The sequence below is a fragment of the Gigantopelta aegis genome, chromosome 8, assembly GCF_016097555.1.
Source record: "Gigantopelta aegis isolate Gae_Host chromosome 8, Gae_host_genome, whole genome shotgun sequence".
NCBI lineage: Eukaryota > Metazoa > Mollusca > Gastropoda > Neomphalida > Peltospiridae > Gigantopelta > Gigantopelta aegis.
In genome coordinates this window covers 32,799,658-32,812,993 of record NC_054706.1, presented here as the reverse complement: position 1 = coordinate 32,812,993, position 13,336 = coordinate 32,799,658, and the positions used below count along the sequence as shown (strand labels likewise).

Genomic DNA, 13,336 nt, shown 5'->3' with positions numbered 1-13,336 from the left:
GTGTAATGAATAGCACGTTCAGGAGACCGAGCACTTGCGAACAATTTGACTGGTACCATCATCTCTTATCACATCACATTCATCTAACCTTTCAGTGCAAAAACCAGTCTAGCTAACAACCAAGATCGTTCACCTTCCTGAACATTCCTCTGCATTATGATACCATCAAGATTCCAAAACATATAACATATGCCATTTTTAACAGGACTTCCAGGAAGCTGGGAAGTAAACAGACCAATGAGTGTTGTGTTATTCACGAATGATGTACCTTGTAAATACAGTCTATGTTTGAAAAACAGTTTCAGTGGTTTGTAAGGAAGATAAAAGTTTGTTTTGTTTAACGACACCACTAGAGCACACTAATTAATCATTGGCTTTTGGATGTTAAACATTTGGTAATTCTGACTTGTAGTCATCAGAGGAAACCCGCAACATTTTTCCTAATGCAGCAAGAGATCTTTTATATGGACTTTCCCACAGACATATCCAACATATGGTTGAGGACCACACAAACATTGAGGAAGGAAACCTGCTGTCGTCACTTCATGGGCTATTCTTTTCGATTCACAGACCGAGGATGAATACAAGTTTGTGGTGAAGTGACTTCCTAACTGCCGTGAAACAGCAAATTATGCAGTGGTTCAAAACTGAAAACTTTTTTCCAGATTTGGGTTGATATTACCTAGTTCCGACACCTTTGAAGCACAAACAAAACATGGACTGGTTATTATCGTACATTTGATTCACCCAGGAACATTCTTGTTCTGTATGTTAACAAATTTTTTATTTAACGACGCACTCAACACATTTTATTTACGGTTATATGTTCTGTATGTTAGTTGGTGGACAGTGTATTACAATTTACTACCCTGCCACCTCTAACAGAGATAATCCAACAGCAGGTTAACTTTTTTTCAATCTGTCAAGAGTTACCTACCTTGATGGCATTCAATGGTACATGCCAAACCAGCCAGATGGTAATTAACTTTACAGACAGCTGACGAACCAAAAGTTGTAAAATGTTATACATAAATATGAACTGAGTTTCTCAACCTCCGACATTTCTCACACAAAACCCAGACAAACGTTTTTCATTGACTTCTTTCTCCGGCTTATATCCACAAACAGAAAAACAAGAGTAGGCTGAAAATAGCATCGTCAGTGAGTAATTGCCATCAGCACCCAACACTGCTGGCTGTGTTTCCCATTCCTCACAATGGTTAGCCATCATAAAGAGTTCAAAATTACTCAACACCATTACCGCAGTACTGATCATATTTCATTCAGGAATAGATACTGGGGTGGTCCTTCAAATGAGGTGTTTAACACTTCGTTTATGTGTTTGGTGGAGGGTTAGTGTGATGTCATAGTCAGTATGTCTGCCCCCCACCCCCACCTTTTCCCCCCTGCCATAAGGATTTTTTTAAACATACTGTGCATGTAGACTTAATAATCTAGGAAAAAACATTAAAAACTAAATGAACAGTATTTCCTTAACCAAATACCAGTAAGACCCATCTTTGTATTGTTGCCTGCTTCTTTGTTTAGTTTCCACCAGAATGCCAGTATCATCTCAGTAGATTTACCCAGAGTGTATGTTACATGTATAAGTGCATATCTATGTAATGATGGATGGATGAAGAGATGGATGAATGGATGGATGGGATGGATCAACGAAGGAATGTTAAGGACACCCCAGCACGAACAATACATCGGCTATTAGGTGTCAAACTAAAGTGAATGTGTAAATGAAGTGATAATTGAAGTTAAAGTTTGTTTTGTTTAACGACACCACTAGAGCACATTGATTAATTAATCCTCGGCTATTGGATGTCAAAACTTTGTTAATTCTGACACATAATCAACAGAGAAAACCCGTTATATTTTTCCATTAGCAGCAAGGGATTAAGTGATAATTAACATCAATATAAAAATTCATATGGATAGATGGATGGATGGATAGATGGATGAATGGATGGATGGATGGATGGATGGATGTACGGACGGACGGATGGACACAATACATATAAAGTGCTTGGACAAAAAAGCACGCATATAATGCTGAAACCTAGTAAAAAAAAAATTGAGACCAAAAAAAATATTAAAAGCAAAATGGAACATCTCATTTTAGATAATCAATGCCAGATGGGTATCACCAATTCAAGTCTTACAATACTAGTCTTGTAATCAACAAGCTTTAAACACATGCATGCTCGCAACAACAAAAAAGAAGACAAAAAAAAAGAAGACAAAAAAAAAAAGGTTATTCAGTTCAGGTTTCTTGTTCCCCAAATGTTACAACCTACCTACCACAGACAACGCTACAGATAAACACCACACTGGGCCACTGTAACCTTCATACCCACACACACACTACATGCTAGGTTAACTCGGCTGTACAGACACGCCCTGGTTTTTCTTCATGTCACTCACAGCACTATCAAACTCTGTGATCTAACAAACAGGTGCACTCCTGCAGAACACTAGCTCAGTTGTCACTTACTTGTGATTCCCCAACAACAGATACCGGGAGGAGGGACGTTTGTTTTTTTTACTTCTAGATTAACATCTGGTATTGGTGGTCACTATTATACAACAACACAAGTTTTCCAGTTGAGGTGAGGAAGGAAAAGCGAAGTAGGAAAACATACAATTTTAGTGTTTCAAGAACTGGGGGATACCAAGTATGTGAAACTCCTCAAAACTGGACACCTATGAAACCAAATAAAAGGTCTGGGGCTAATTCACAAAGGTCTCTTAGTCTCTGCTAGACAACAAAGCATCCTCTTTGCAAGTCTTTTAGCACTGCACTGCGAGATCGCAAATTTGCGACAGTTTAGCGAATTAGGCCCCTGGTTTTTAAGGGTTATCCAGTTTAGAATGGTTGAGTTTTGAGAGGTTGTACTGGATATTTAAAAATTCAACTATTAACCAGGACACATATACCAACAAAAAATTTAGAATTTTGGAAAGGTCAAAATATGTATTTAATTTTTTTTTTTTTAAATCAGGATTTAATTTTTTAATCTGAATTTAATTTTTAAAACTAAAATCATAAGATTGAAACTGTACACTTTTAATTTGAAAAGAAGAAAAACAACCAAATTAGATTGTTTTTTCTTAGAAAGACTGTCCATGTCAATCCCACAAATATGTAATGGATTTATTTTAATACTTACGTTACATATTCCTTTTTATTTTCCTCCGTGACACACATATCTTTGCCTCCTGGTTTCAGCTCTATCTCTTGAACTTGGCCGAAGGAGCTGTGTTCCACAGAAAATGAATGCTCCAAAACCTCTTCAATATCATTTTCTCTGAAACACACAGAATTATCATATTTAAAATATCATCATACAGTAAAACATCAACTATTACTATTAGGCTCCAAATAAATAAAATATTTTGTTTACAGAAACATAAGAGAAAAAACCTGCCACCAAATGTTTTTAACCAAAAGGTGTACTAATCTGCTACAGACACTGCTAAATTTGTCTGGCATGTTAAAGGTCACTGCACTAAAACACAAATAGAAATGTTAGGTTTTAGTAACCACCACCTTTGTGTAAGTGACCTTCAAAGCAATCTTAGACATACTTTTTGCTTGAGTGGTATCAGAATATCCACCATCACTATTGCAAGCAGGGAAAAGGAAAGGAACGTCTCCTCAAAACAAATCAGGATGACATATTAGATGTCAAACATATTGTAATTAGGACACATGATGTTTGACAGGTCATAGATAGACAATGTAATTAAATTTGTTTTCAATGCAGAGAATATCTATAAAACATTAAATAGTAGTTGCTAAGTCATTTTCAAATTCATTAGAACTGTCACTAACAAAGATCTTTTAGAGCACATTGGTTTACTAACCATCGGCTATTGGATGTCAAACATTTGGTAATTTAGACATATAGTTTTAAAAAGAAAACCCGTTACATTTTTCCATTAGTAGCAAGAGATCTTTTATATATACACCATCACACAGAGTGGGTTGCACATACCACAGCCTTTGATATACCAGTCGTGGTGCATTGGTTGGAACGAGTGCTTTACCACTGAGCTATGTCCTGCCCCACCTATACACAAAACCTACAACACAAGACTTATACACAAGACCTACAACACAAGACTTATACACAAGACCCTACACACAGTGCTTTTGAAGTGGAACTTACGGTATCCACACCAGACTCCTGTGAAGCTCTGGGTCGACACTGTGCTATGTCCCACCCCACCCCGCCCATACGCAAGACTTAAACAGTGTTTTTGAAGTGGAACTTACGGCATCCACACCAGACTCCTGTGAAGCTCTGGGTCGACACTGTGCTATGTCCCACCCCACCCCGCCCATACACAAGACTTAAACAGTGTTTTTGAAGTGGAACTTACGGCATCCACACCAGACTCCTGTGAAGCTCTGGGTCGACACTGTGCTATGTCCCACCCCACCCCGCCCATACACAAGACTTAAACAGAGTGTTTTTGAAGTGGAACTTACAGCATCCACACCAGACTCCTGTGAAGCTCTGGGTCGACACTGTGCTATGTCCCACCCCACCCCGCCCATACACAAGACTTAAACAGTGTTTTTGAAGTGGAACTTACGGCATCCACACCAGACTCCTGTGAAGCTCTGGGTCGACACTGCTATGTCCCACCCCACCCCGCCCATACACAAGACTTAAACAGAGTGTTTTTGAAGTGGAACTTACAGCATCCACACTAGACTCCTGTGAAGCTCTGGGTCGACACTGTGCTATGTCCCACCCCACCCCGCCCATACACAAGACTTAAACAGAGTGTTTTTGAAGTGGAACTTACAGCATCCACACTAGACTCCTGTGAAGCTCTGGGTCGACACTGTGCTATGTCCCACCCCACCCCGCCCATACACAAGACCTGAACACAGTGTTTTTGAAGTGGAACTTACAGCATCCACACCAGACTCCTGTGAAGCTCTGGGTCGACACTGTGCTATGTCCCCCCCCACCCCGCCCATACACAAGACCTGAACACAGTGTTTTTGAAGTGGAACTTACAGCATCCACACCAGACTCCTGTGAAGCTCTGGATCGACACTCTCCAGGTCATCCAGCGTGACCGGCTTGCTAAGAAGCTGCTTGTAGAAGGCCATGGTAAAGCCACCATCCAGGTAGTGGCCATGGAAGATTGCCATGCTGATGACACGGCCGATGAAATGGAAGTACGATAAATGTTCCTGGAAAACAAGCACAGTGGCACACAGTCAGAAGAGTTTATCAATATTTCATTATTTAAATGTGGCGGGAACTACCCGATTTAAAGGTTACATCATTAAAAACATTTTTGTTTTGTTTAACGACACCACTGGAGCACATCGATTAATTAATCACTGGCTATTGGATGTCAAACATTTGGTAATTCTCACTCGTAGTCATCAGAGGAAACCCGCTACATTTTTTCTAATGCAGCAAGGGATCTTTCATATGCACTTTCCCACAGACAGAAAAACACATACCACGGCCTTTGTCCAGTTGTGGTGCACTGGTTGGAACGAGAAAAACACCAATATATCACTAAAAAGAAATACTTATTAAAACAAGAGTGCCAGTGAAGTACATGATACGCCCATCAGGAGTTTGATGGAAAATCATATCTATATTAATGAATATGTTATGGGTATGATTCAATTCTAATTATGTGGAAATTTTGCAATGGAATGGATGAACAGTTTGTTTTGGACCAACAACCATCCCTAGTTGTTCGTACATGTGAGGTTTGATGGTCCTGTATGCAAGACATGATCCGGACAAGGATTTACTGTTATGTGCAGTAGACAGTGAAAAGTAAGTCACAGTGACCTAGTAACAGAATGCAACACACCACCATCCCAAGTTGTTCCTACATGTGAGGTTTGATGGTCCTGTATGCATCTGTATGCAAGATATGGTCAGGACAAGGATTTACTGTTCTGTGCAGTAGACCGTGAAATATGACCCATAGATGAGCATATAAAAAATACTGGACAGCCATTAAATTTGGTTACCAACACTTATTAAAAGAAATACAAAAACAAGAATTCAAATAACAAACTTAGTCATGGAGTTTAATAAGCTCGGACTTCAGAAAATATGTGTAGCACTGAAAATAATCCACAATAACACAATTATAGCTTAGACTGGTGTCTCAGCATATCCTAACATACAAAACTGACCAAATTTAATATGGTACAATTCTTCCCATATCTACATATACAAGGCTATCATAGCCTTTATTGTACACTTCTTGACAAAAAATAAGATTTCAAATGTATGTACCACTACCACCAATGGTGAGCTAGAAATATGAATATCTAACATCATCATATTGGTGATACCAAGTATATGTATTGCAATCTATGAGATTTTAGTCCCCAATGAAACAGCTCTGATTTACAATTAATGAATAATATTAAGTCTACCTAATTACAAAACAAAGGAAAATCAAAGCTGTCAAACTAAATTTAATTTGACTGGTAGCACATACTGCTGTAACTATTTATTAAATGTATATTACTATATATTACTTACTGGATTAACACTAGAATCCGGATTGATTTGTAAGGTGTAGATATCATCTCGGGAGTATTGGAATAGCCCGTAGTAGGGATTAAACATTTCATGAGACAACAGGTAAAACCATTCCCTGAAACGATACAAATCAGTCTTTGTAATGATACACAAGATGAAATCAAAAGCAAAACTTTGTTTTTTTCTCTCAGTAGTTTATGAAGAAATAAAAAGGTCATTGTCCCTTACCTTAACTGGGGTTAACAATGAAGGACATCTATGATTTAACATAATGCGGCAATTGAAACACAATGTCTTAACTATTCAAAGGAAAAACCTGCTACCACAACCTGTTCTTTCCTATTAAATAAAGTTTGTTTTGTTTAACAATACCACTGGAGCACATTGATTAATTAATCATCGGCTATTGGATGTCAAACATTTGGTAATTCTGACTCAGTCATCAGAGGAAAACCGCTACATTTTTTCTAATGTAGCAAGGGATCTTTTATATGCACTTTCCCACATACAGGAACACATACCACGGCCTTTATCCAGTTGTGGTGCACTGGTTGGAATGGAAAAAAAAAAAACCCAATCAGTTGAATGAATCCACTGAGGTGGTTCGATCCTGCGAAGCAAGCACCTCAAGCGAGCACTCATCTGACTGAGCTAAATCCTGCCCCCTTTCCAATTAGCAGCAAAGGCATCTTTTAAATGCACTTTACCATATACAGGACATCAAATACCACAACCTTTGATACCCCTTAGGTCAAATAAAACGAATTAGTCATGTTGAACATGTTAGCACTGTTATACAGATTAGACTACAACAATACAAATGAACTGTTTGCAGAACTGAATGCTGCCCTACCTAGCCACTCCACCATAATCTAGACCTTCTTCTCCACGGAACTTGATCATGAGCCTTTTACGCAGATCTTTAGATCTCATTTTCATACATTGACGGTATGAATCCTGCAAAAAAAAAGAACACAGAAATATACATGTAACTTTCAGTCATAAAGGAATTTTTTTTTTTCTTCTAAATAAATAGCTGAAGGACTTATTTGATCCATCATGTACAGAATCGGGTGAAGTTAAAAAAATCTAATTATAGGTTATTGATATATTCTTGTGGGTTTTTTTGTATCATAAACTCCATTGTGCTACAACGATTATCAATAACATATGAGCAAATACAAAAATACTAAATTCTTGCACTTGTTTTATCACCACTAATTCTAACTTTATCATCAAGGAAAGAAATAAAGTGGGAAAAAAAATCTATGATTCACTGTTATAGATTACATGTGGCATACTAGCAAAAATATTCTAACTAAAGATTATCAATATCATGTCAAATAAAAGAAATTTTCTTCCTTTGTTTTTCCAAATTCTACTAGTCTCCACAGAATTCTGAAACACACAAGAAAGCCTCTGAACTGAATGACAACTTCATCCAAACTTCATGACCTCGGATGCTAATTAGCTACTCACTTCGAAGATCTGTTCCCTTGACACTTCCAACCTACAGTGACCAGCCTGTGGTTGTAAAGCTCCAAATTCCTGCTTTAAAAGTTTCATTTTTTGTACTAAATCCCGCTTATATTTTGGCAAAGGAATATCATTTTCTTTGTCTTGTGCTTTTCTGAAATTGAAAAAAAATTGAACAGATTCTAAACAAGGTTTTTAATATTTTTTAATACCAGTAATGGTTTATATTCTGAAACCCATCAATCAATAATTATTAACTATATTTGAATGGCAAAATTAACAAGTACATGCTTTCAAATACATCATGAAATACCATTTTATCAAAGATATTAATTTTCCTCCAATAAACACTCAAAAACTGTACACCACACCAAGATAACTAGCACATTTACAGCAATATTTCTTAGTATAATAGAACAATACAAAGAATTTTTTTTAAAAAGTAACAAAAAGGAATAAAAAACCCTGGTAATATTGAAAAACAATATTCGTATGAACATTAAAGGAAATAATGCTATTATTTTCACTGTACATCGTTACATTTTTCAACTACTAATGTCAATCACTATAATCAAAATGGGTTCAACACTAGGTGAACAAACTGAAAAGACGTGACTAACATTTTTTCTTGTATCACTCGGATGTTAGCCGACAGCCTGGGGTCTGTAAACTGGGTTGTGCGATTCCTGTGGTCCACAAAATACACTCGGCCATTCCCGGTCCGCCTCAGTTCCCATCCCTGCAGCATCGGGCCGAGGTCTTCATCCCCAAGATTCAAGTTGCAAATATCCCTAACAAAGAAAAATAATACATTACTTTTATTTTTTATGCAGACACACAAGAAGTGACTGGTTGAAAACATTTTACCAAATCACTGCCATTAAAGGCTCGATAGCCCTGCAGTATTACTAGATAAACAATTATTCCACACAATTAAATTATCTCATCTACTGTTTTCAGTGCATTATGATGAACATCCATAGGTGCAACTATATGTAACTTATAGTTTGTGAGAATATTATCTAAATGCAAAACTTTAACACACATGTTGATGCCGCTGCCATCACAAAAGTAATACCCATATATCGCCTTATATCGTCGGACATATGGTTAAGGACCACACAGATATTGAGGGAGGAAATCCGCTGTCGCCACTTCATGAACTACCATATGGATTACTATTTTCGATTAGCAGCAAGGGATCTTTCATATGCACCATCCCATTCAGGATGGCACATACCACGGTCTTTGATGTACCAGTCGTGGTGCACTGGCTGGAGCAAGAATTCATTACCTTTAAGGTCACCAACTGGTGACATAAGATAAATGCAATAAAATAATTTAAAAAATAAAATAAAAGTCAACATTTCAAGACACTACAGAAAACACAAGGGTACATCATTCATGATCAATTATGTTTGAAGGAGGAGGAGCTTTGTGTTTAAAGGTCAACAAACGGACAGTTTTCTTAGAAGTTAAGTTTTGGAACATTTTACTCTATATTCTTCTACTTTAAATACATTATATGAAAAGCTTGGTCTGTACACCTATTATATAGCATATGTAAAATGTGGTGTGGATTTAATCAATTTTCAATTGTAATAATATTATATGGTTACAAAGTGGGGGTGGGTGTTTGTTGGGGTGTTTTTTTCTCATGTTTTTAAAGGTCACATCTGAAGGAGAATGTTATTAGTGGGTTTTTTTATAATATAACATTAGTTGTGTATTTACTGTTAGCTTTCGCTATTGAATCTGATAATAATTAGTTAAATCTACATACATTGGGTCTTAACAAGTTACATGCACGGGTGTAGAAAGGTGCCAAAAGGTGTGTGTGTGTGGTGGGGGGGGGGGGGGGGGAGAGAGGGAGGGGCACACATATAAATACATGTATTAATATATATATATATATATATATATATTATATAGACTACTTCAATGATGTCTTTAAAATGTTTACGATGGGGAGGGGCATCTTTTTAACACTTATTCAATTTGTTTTAACTAGAAAAGTCTATCATCACACGACATTACATGAAACTTCCAACAGATAACTTCATGTTTTTGTCTTCCAGAGCCTAGATGTATTTGGTTGTTTACCTAACAAGTAACACCGACTACCTGACAGAAACAGATGGAGATAGTAACACACAGATGCAGGTCAAGCAAACCGCACAGCTGAATAAACAGCCATGTTTTATAGGCCTCAAGTTCTTAAATGATGTAAAACAGACTCTAAGATCCCTGCCAGTAATTTACTGTGAAAGCAAACAAATATGAAAAAAAAGAAAGAAGGTTTTTACCCTCACCCACCTAAACAAAAAAGAAAGTGAGGTCATCATCTATCTGGATTTCGTAATTAAAAAAACCCCTTCCTGTAGATAAAATAAACTTGGCAGACAAATCAGAGATGATTATAAATTAGTCTGACATTACAAGGTAAACCGATTCCTTCACAGTAGTTCATCCCCAAGGGGTTGTTGGGATATTGAACGGTTTTGTTAAGTAAGTAAATATTGGTGGCATGATGAGTATAGTATGGAAACTGGGGGATGGGGGCACTGAGATCAACTCATTGAAGCATTAAGAGTAAAACCACGGGTTTAAAAACTAATGTTTGTAACATTACATAAATCAAAACACTGCTCATATTTTTTAATGTCAAAAGTACCTAATGAAACTACTAATTTTAAAACATAATAATAAGAAATTAAGCTATGTTGGTACTTAACGAACATTACAGAACAAAGTTAAAGTTTGTTTTATTAAACACCACAACTAGAGCACATTAAGAACATCACCGACTACTGGATGTCAAACATTTGGTAATTTGACATATAGTCTTAGAGGAAACTCGCTACATTTTTCAATTAGTAGCAAGGGATATTTTATATGCACAGACAGACAGGATAGCACATGCCACAGTCTTTGATATACCACTGGCTGAAATGAGAAATAGCCCAATGGGCCCACTGATGGCGATCGATCCTAGACTGACTGGGCATCAGGCATTAGAGCACACTAATTAATTAATGATCGGCTGGCTATTGGATATCAAACATTTTGTAATTCTGACTTGTCGTCATCAGAGGAAACCCGTTCTTTTATATGCACTTTCCCACCAACATTACCACTGGGCTACATCCCGTCCCTACCACACCAAACAATATAATAAGTTAAATATTTTTTTCTAGGAATATAATGTATTCATATATTTCAAAACTGGAGAATTCTAAGCTATATGTGTAATTAGTTGCAGATTACAAAAGAATGATCGCATATCATAAGGAAAATAATTTCAATTCTGTTATATTTTATTTATATATATATATATATATATACATATATATACACACACACACAGTGAAACCTCTCAAAACCGGACCCTCTGTAAACAAGAATTCCCCCAAAACCGGACATTTTTCAAGGTCCTTTTTCAAAACTCAGTACAGAAATTAACCTTTCTAAACTGAATACCTCTTAAAACCAGACATTTTACTTGGTCCCTAGGGTGTCCGGTTTAGAGGGGTTTCATTGTATATATATATATATATATTTTTTTTTTTTTTTTTTGTGTGTGTGTGTATGTGTGCATACAACAAACTCAAACCATCAACTTGTAAAAACTGGACCCCGTTCATACAAGATAAATACAAATGTGTTAGTTTCCCAAGGTGATTAGGTTTTGGCAGGATCCAATGTAAATGAACCATTACTCATGCTGAATGTTTAAAACATATCTACTGAAACTGTCAAAAGAGTTAGATGTATGAGTATGGCAGATGTACACATGCACCACTAGCCAGCTGCTGCAATACTTTGTCTATGTGTAGTCCCCAGTAAAATGTACTCACAAATTTACTGGTCTGTCTCAAAACTGACTGGAACCAGGGATCGAAATTTGGAGCAAGAAGCAATAATGTTTGCTTCTCGGATTTCAAGATGAGAGCAAGTGATACAAATTAAGCAGCAGTTCTAGAAATTAGTCTCAAAATGTAGACTTGTAGTTTAACTTTTTTAACAGCCGTACGGAAGATTTGAAACAAAAAAAATCAAGAATTTTCATTTCATTTCATTTCAACTTATTTTCGTGCTTATATCCAATTAAGGTTCAAGAAAAATGTCCTGGACACACACCTCAGCGATCTGGGCTGTCTATAAAGGACAGTGTGTTAGTTGTTAGTTGGTTAGTGGTTAGTGAGAGAGAAGAGGGTGTAGTGGCCTTACATCTACCCATTGAGCCCTTAAGAACTCGCTCTGGGTTGGAGCCGGTACCAGGCTGCGAACCCTGTACCTACCAGCCTGTAGTCCGATGGCTTAACCACTGCGCCACCGAGGCCAGTCAAGAATTTTCAGTATATCTAAAATACTGTTAAATATAAGATGGAAATTAATTATCAGAAAACATTTGCTGCCTGCACCTTGTAAAATATCAAGTCTGCCTTGTTTGAATAAAAATTTAAAAAAAAGAGCACAAACTCTCCTGATAACAGTTTTAAAGGCAATGATAAATGTTTCATGCTTAGGGCAAGGCAGGTGCAAGCAGCTTTAACAAACAAAAAATACAACAAAAAAAAACCCTGACAGATAAGATGTAGTGTAAGATTTCAAACTTTCTCAGCAGCAGATTTTATCAGCATCATGGTTAGGTTACAAATCTGACATACAGAAAGTAGAATATTCTTCAGACTTTACAGGGTTGCTGATAAGCATTTTTTTCTCACAACGTGCAGTAATACAGCTAACTGTCATTATCACCAAGCAGACTGTTGTCTTTGGGCTGATAGCGTAAATCTGAGACATCCTACATGTAGACGTACAGACGTACGTTTGATAAGGAAGTTCAAAGTTTATTTGTAACGTGTTCAATACTTATTTTAAAATAAAAATGTACACAATTCACTCGCCAATATGCAGGATTTAATTTTTTTTTTTTTTTTTTTTTTGTGTGGGTTTTTAGGGGTGTGTGTGTGTGTGTGGGGGGGGGGTCCTAAATCTAAAAAAAGAACCATTGTAGGTGCTGACATTGTAAGAGTCAAAAAGTGGACCTCGCTAGTCCCTGTGTGCGCGTATGTGTGTGTGTGTGTATGTATGTTTTTTTGTTATGATATATTTTATTGATCAGAAAATAGTCAAAAGGATTGCACAACAGGCAGAGCCTATATAAGTGCTCTCCTAATGTGTATGTATGTGTGTCAGAGGGGGTCAGGTCTGTCATACATAACACTCTTTAACACAAAGACAAATATTTTTGTTAGGACATCACAAACATGTATGTGATACTGATAGTAACAGTAAAGCTG

General features: G+C 36.9%; 1 protein-coding gene across 1 annotated transcript in view; it reads right to left on the bottom strand.

Moving 5' to 3' along the window:
• The window catches only part of LOC121378547 (E3 ubiquitin-protein ligase SMURF2-like), a 64,263-nt gene that overhangs the window by 8,355 nt on the left and 42,572 nt on the right, over positions 1-13,336 (bottom strand). The window contains exons 9-14 of the mRNA XM_041506767.1: positions 8,651-8,821; positions 8,034-8,184; positions 7,408-7,511; positions 6,555-6,669; positions 5,046-5,224; positions 3,180-3,317 (exon numbers count right to left, since the gene is read on the bottom strand). Coding sequence (XP_041362701.1) covers positions 3,180-3,317; positions 5,046-5,224; positions 6,555-6,669; positions 7,408-7,511; positions 8,034-8,184; positions 8,651-8,821 — 858 coding nt within the window. The remainder of the gene's footprint in view (positions 1-3,179; positions 3,318-5,045; positions 5,225-6,554; positions 6,670-7,407; positions 7,512-8,033; positions 8,185-8,650; positions 8,822-13,336) is intronic.